The 4,176-nt window shown below is 56.0% G+C and overlaps 1 protein-coding gene across 2 annotated transcripts in view; it reads left to right on the top strand.

The window, feature by feature from the left end:
• Positions 1 to 1,521: 1,521 nt before the first annotated feature.
• Positions 1,522 to 4,176, top strand: part of RAPSN (receptor associated protein of the synapse) — a 9,402-nt gene continuing 6,747 nt past the window's right edge. For both annotated transcript variants that reach the window (XM_021684811.1, XM_021684812.1), the window contains exons 1-2: positions 1,522 to 1,713; positions 2,211 to 2,549. In XM_021684811.1, coding sequence (XP_021540486.1) covers positions 1,522 to 1,713; positions 2,211 to 2,549 — 531 coding nt within the window. The remainder of the gene's footprint in view (positions 1,714 to 2,210; positions 2,550 to 4,176) is intronic.

The following is a 4,176-nucleotide window of genomic DNA, read 5'->3' on the forward strand; positions in this document are numbered from 1 at the left end:
TCAGGTCATGATCTTGGAGTCTTGGGATGGAGCCCTGCGTCGGGCTCCCTGGTTATTGGGGAGTCTGCTTCTCCCTCTGCCCCTTCCCCCGTGCATTGTCTCTCTCTCTCTGTCTCAAATAAATAAAAAGAATCTTTAAAAAGAGAATTCAACGTATGATTCAAGGAGGACACCAATTCAACTGTAACGGGAGAAATGCAGTGACTGCTCATCAGTATGGGGCTTCTTTTTGACATGGTGAAAATGTCCTGGAATTAGTGGTGATCAATGCACAAATTTGTGAATGTACTAAAAACTCTGTCCACTCTGAAAAGATGAACTTTGCCCTGGGGCAAGAAGGAGCCTGGTGTACAGAGAGGAAGGAGAAAAACGGGGGGAGACGAGCTGGTGGAGTTGGGGCCCCATTCCCTAGGGCCTCTCAACACTAGGAGCCCCCATATTTCAGGAGTCTGCTCCCTGCATAAGACTTCGCCCTTCTCCACAGTGTCTGGCATTAAAGCGCATTTTTTGAGACCCTTTCAAACTGGGATAGGGATTGGAATTAGGACACTTCTTAACCCTCCAGGGGTCAACTCCTGTCCCTGGTGGGCAGTGGGCCGCGGAGCAGTCGGACACAGCTCGGGATGACCTCTTGCTGTTCTACATCCTCTTCAGCTAGTAAGTCCTTAGTTCTAACAATCCACTGCGGTAGGTAGCAGTACGCTCTTGGCCAAAGTCACACGGCCCACACAGCTAACGGCAGAGCCAGCCCGGCCCCAGGGTCCGTGCTGTTCCCTACTACCCGATGCTGCCTCAAACAGCCCTCTGAGTCAGGGTTTATTAGCCTATTGTTGTCCTCATTTGACAGATGAGGAAGCTGAGGCACAGAGAGGTGAATGACTTGGCTTGGGTCATACTGTGAGCTAGGACGAGATGTCGGGAATGGTGTGGGCATGCGCATGGGTAAGAGCCCTCGGTGCCCAGTGCCCAGCGAATCCCAGACACAGAGCCTGGGGGAGGGTAGGTCTAGGGGGAGGGTTGTGATGGGGAGAGGCAGGGCTCAGGGCTGGCCACCTGCTTCACTTCCTCCCTGCTTCCTCCAGGCCCTCAGCCCGTCCCTGGGGGCGGCTCCTTGGCCAGGCTGCCGGGAGGGCCCACACTGCCAAGGGAGGTCGGGGCCAGTGTCAGAGGTGCTGAAGAGCCACCAAAGGGGGTGCCCGGGGAGCAGGGTGCCTGCATCCTTGGGAAGCCGCCTCCCAGCTTGGGGGTGGGGGCGGCAGAGGCCCGCGTGACAGTGTGGCTGACATTCCTCAGCGGCCACGTGGCCCCAACTGGCAGGGACAGCTGCGGCCGGTGGCCGGACCAGCTTTGTTCCCAGGGTGGCGCCCGCTCTCCATCCAGGCCCTGCTCGGCTCCTGCCTGGCACTGCTCTCCTTCCTGGGGCTCCGTGGGCAGCTGACCCTGGGGTCCCCACCATGAATGCCTAGAAGCCCAGAGCCACCGGGGTCTCTCCGTCCTCGAGCGGCGCAGGGCTCTGGAAGGATGGGGCAGGACCAGACGAAGCAGCAGATCGAGAAGGGGCTCCAGCTGTACCAGTCTAACCAGACGGAGAAGGCGCTGCACGTGTGGATGAAGGTGCTGGAGAAGAGCGCGGACCTCATGGGGCGTTTTCGTGTGCTGGGCTGTCTGGTCACTGCGCACTCGGAGATGGGCCGCTACAAGGACATGCTAAAGGTGGGCCCGGGCTGGCCACCCCCGGGCTTCGGACCCTCCCGCCTCCTCAGACACCCCCATGTCCCACAGGCTAGCAGCCCAGCCCCGCTGGGGCTCTGAGCCCGGTCGAAGGCCCTTGTGGCCTTGAACTTTGCTCTGAGACCGAGACAGAGCTGCTCAGCTTCAGGGTTCGAGAATCTCCAGGCCGGGTCTCGGAAGCTAGGTTCCAGCCTTCCTGTTTGGGGTGCTGAGTCGGAGCCTGAGGGGGCGTGAGCTCCAGCTTTGGGGCTGGGTGGGTGGGTGGGTGGTGCGGGTAGGCTGGGGTTGAAAGGTGAAGGCTATGGGTCCGAGCGTGGCTCCAGGTCTGACGCTTCTAGCCTATGGCTGGGGAGCAGAGAACTCATCTGAGGCCTTGGCTGGAAGCTCTGGGTCCGAGGCCTCGGCTGCGAGGCAGGGAGGAGGCCCGGGTCCGAGGCTCAGAGTCCAGGCTGACCGCACTGCCCCGACCCTCCGGGCAGTTCGCTGTGGTGCAGATCGACACCGCTCGGGAGCTGGAGGATGCCGACTTCCTTCTGGAGAGCTACCTGAACCTGGCACGCAGCAACGAGAAGCTCTGTGAGTTCCACAAGACCATCTCCTACTGCAAGACCTGCCTCGGCCTGCCCGGCACCAGGGCAGGCGCCCAGCTCGGAGGCCAGGTCAGCCTGAGCATGGGCAATGCCTTCCTGGGCCTCAGCCTCTTCCAGAAGGCCCTGGAGAGCTTCGAGAAGGCCCTGCGCTATGCCCACAACAATGACGATGCCATGCTCGAGTGCCGTGTCTGCTGCAGCCTGGGCAGCTTCTATGCCCAGGTCAAGGTGGGCCGGGGCCCCAGGGGTGGGTGGGGGAGGGCTCGGGTCCCCTGACACCCTCTCGCGAGCCGCACTCCTCATTCAGGACCTTGCTCAGTCCTCCCACGTAGGAGGGTCTGAGAGGGAAGACTCCCCCAGGAAGGTAGAGACTTACCAGGAAGGGCAGGGCCAGAATTCAAACCCTGGTCTGTCTGCCTTCCTGGGGAAATGGGAGGCTCCTTCTGAGGACTGGCCATGAACCCGTACTGCCCTGTGTTTGCTATGTGGTCTTGGCACCTCTCGTCTCCGAACCTTGGTAGGTACATCTATAAAATGAGGGAGGGTAGGGCCCACCTTCCAGCACGGTTGTAAGGACTCATTCATCAAGTATTTATTGACTCTTTACTCTATGCCCTGCTCCGTGGGCTTGGGAGGCAAGCAGTGAAAACAACAGCAAAGCCCGCGACCTTGTGAAGCTTGCATTCTAGTAAGAGTCAAATAAACACAATCAGTAAGTCAATCACATAGCGTGCTAGAAAGTGCTTAGGAGAAAGGAAAGCGGGAGAAGGGGGTGGAAAGTGCCAAGGATGGGGTGTTGCAATTTCAAATCAGGTGATTGGAAGGCCTCATAGAGGTGTTATCAGTCTGATGATTGGAAGCACAGGAGAGGGTAAGCCATGCAGAAATCTGGCAAGAGCTTGAAAAAGAGACAACAGCTAAAGCAAACCCCTGCCCTGGGTGAGGAGGGGGGCATAGCTGACCTGTTCCAGGGATGGTGGAGGCCAGCATGTCCGCAGCAGGTGTGTGAAAGGGGGTAGGAGGTGGTGAGAACCAAGAGGTACGGGGGCAGGGGAGAAGGCAGATCAGTTTGAACTGATGCAGCCGGTGACCGACGGCTGGTCGAGTGTTTGTTCTCCTGGGACCCCCTAGGCATCCAGGCTGCGCTTGGCCCACGGGGGATGTTGATGCCCGGCACACAGTAGATGCTTAATAAAATCTTGGGGTAAATGGGTGTATAAATGCTGATGAATCAGAGGTGGGATGCGAGGAAATGAGAGTCATCCAGGACGACACCGAGGATTTTGTTTTCAGCAACCACACATAGGAAGAACCCACTCAGTGAGACTCGCTAGATGGGAGAGGGATAGGGTGTTTTAAAACCTTTTTTATTCTGAAGACAATTAACCGTACAGGAAAATCGAAAGAATAATATACTGAACCTCCATATCCCCACCACCTAGATTGAACAATTATTAATATTATGCCATATTTGATTTACATATTTTAACTGAAGTGTTGTGACATGAAATTATAGACATCATGATATTTTACCCCGAAGTAGTTCAGTATGCATCTCTGAAAGAAAAAAAAAAAGACATTTTCTTACATAAGGACACTTTCTTACATAATCACAATTATCTCTTGAATTTCTCTGCTTATCTTGAAAACACGCCTCTACCCTCAGCTTCTATAAATTGGAACACAGACATGAGGCACATGAGCAGTGGGCATTATGTCTCCTAAAGTCTCTTTCAGATTTCTCCGGTCCCCTTTATTTTCCAGGATTTATCTAACAAGGCAGACTGATTGCCCTGTAACAGGTTTCATCTCATGTCCCATTGCTTCCGCAAGGAGTCACGTGACTGGTCCCCCC

The sequence above is a fragment of the Neomonachus schauinslandi genome, chromosome 11, assembly GCF_002201575.2.
Source record: "Neomonachus schauinslandi chromosome 11, ASM220157v2, whole genome shotgun sequence".
Lineage (NCBI taxonomy): Eukaryota > Metazoa > Chordata > Mammalia > Carnivora > Phocidae > Neomonachus > Neomonachus schauinslandi.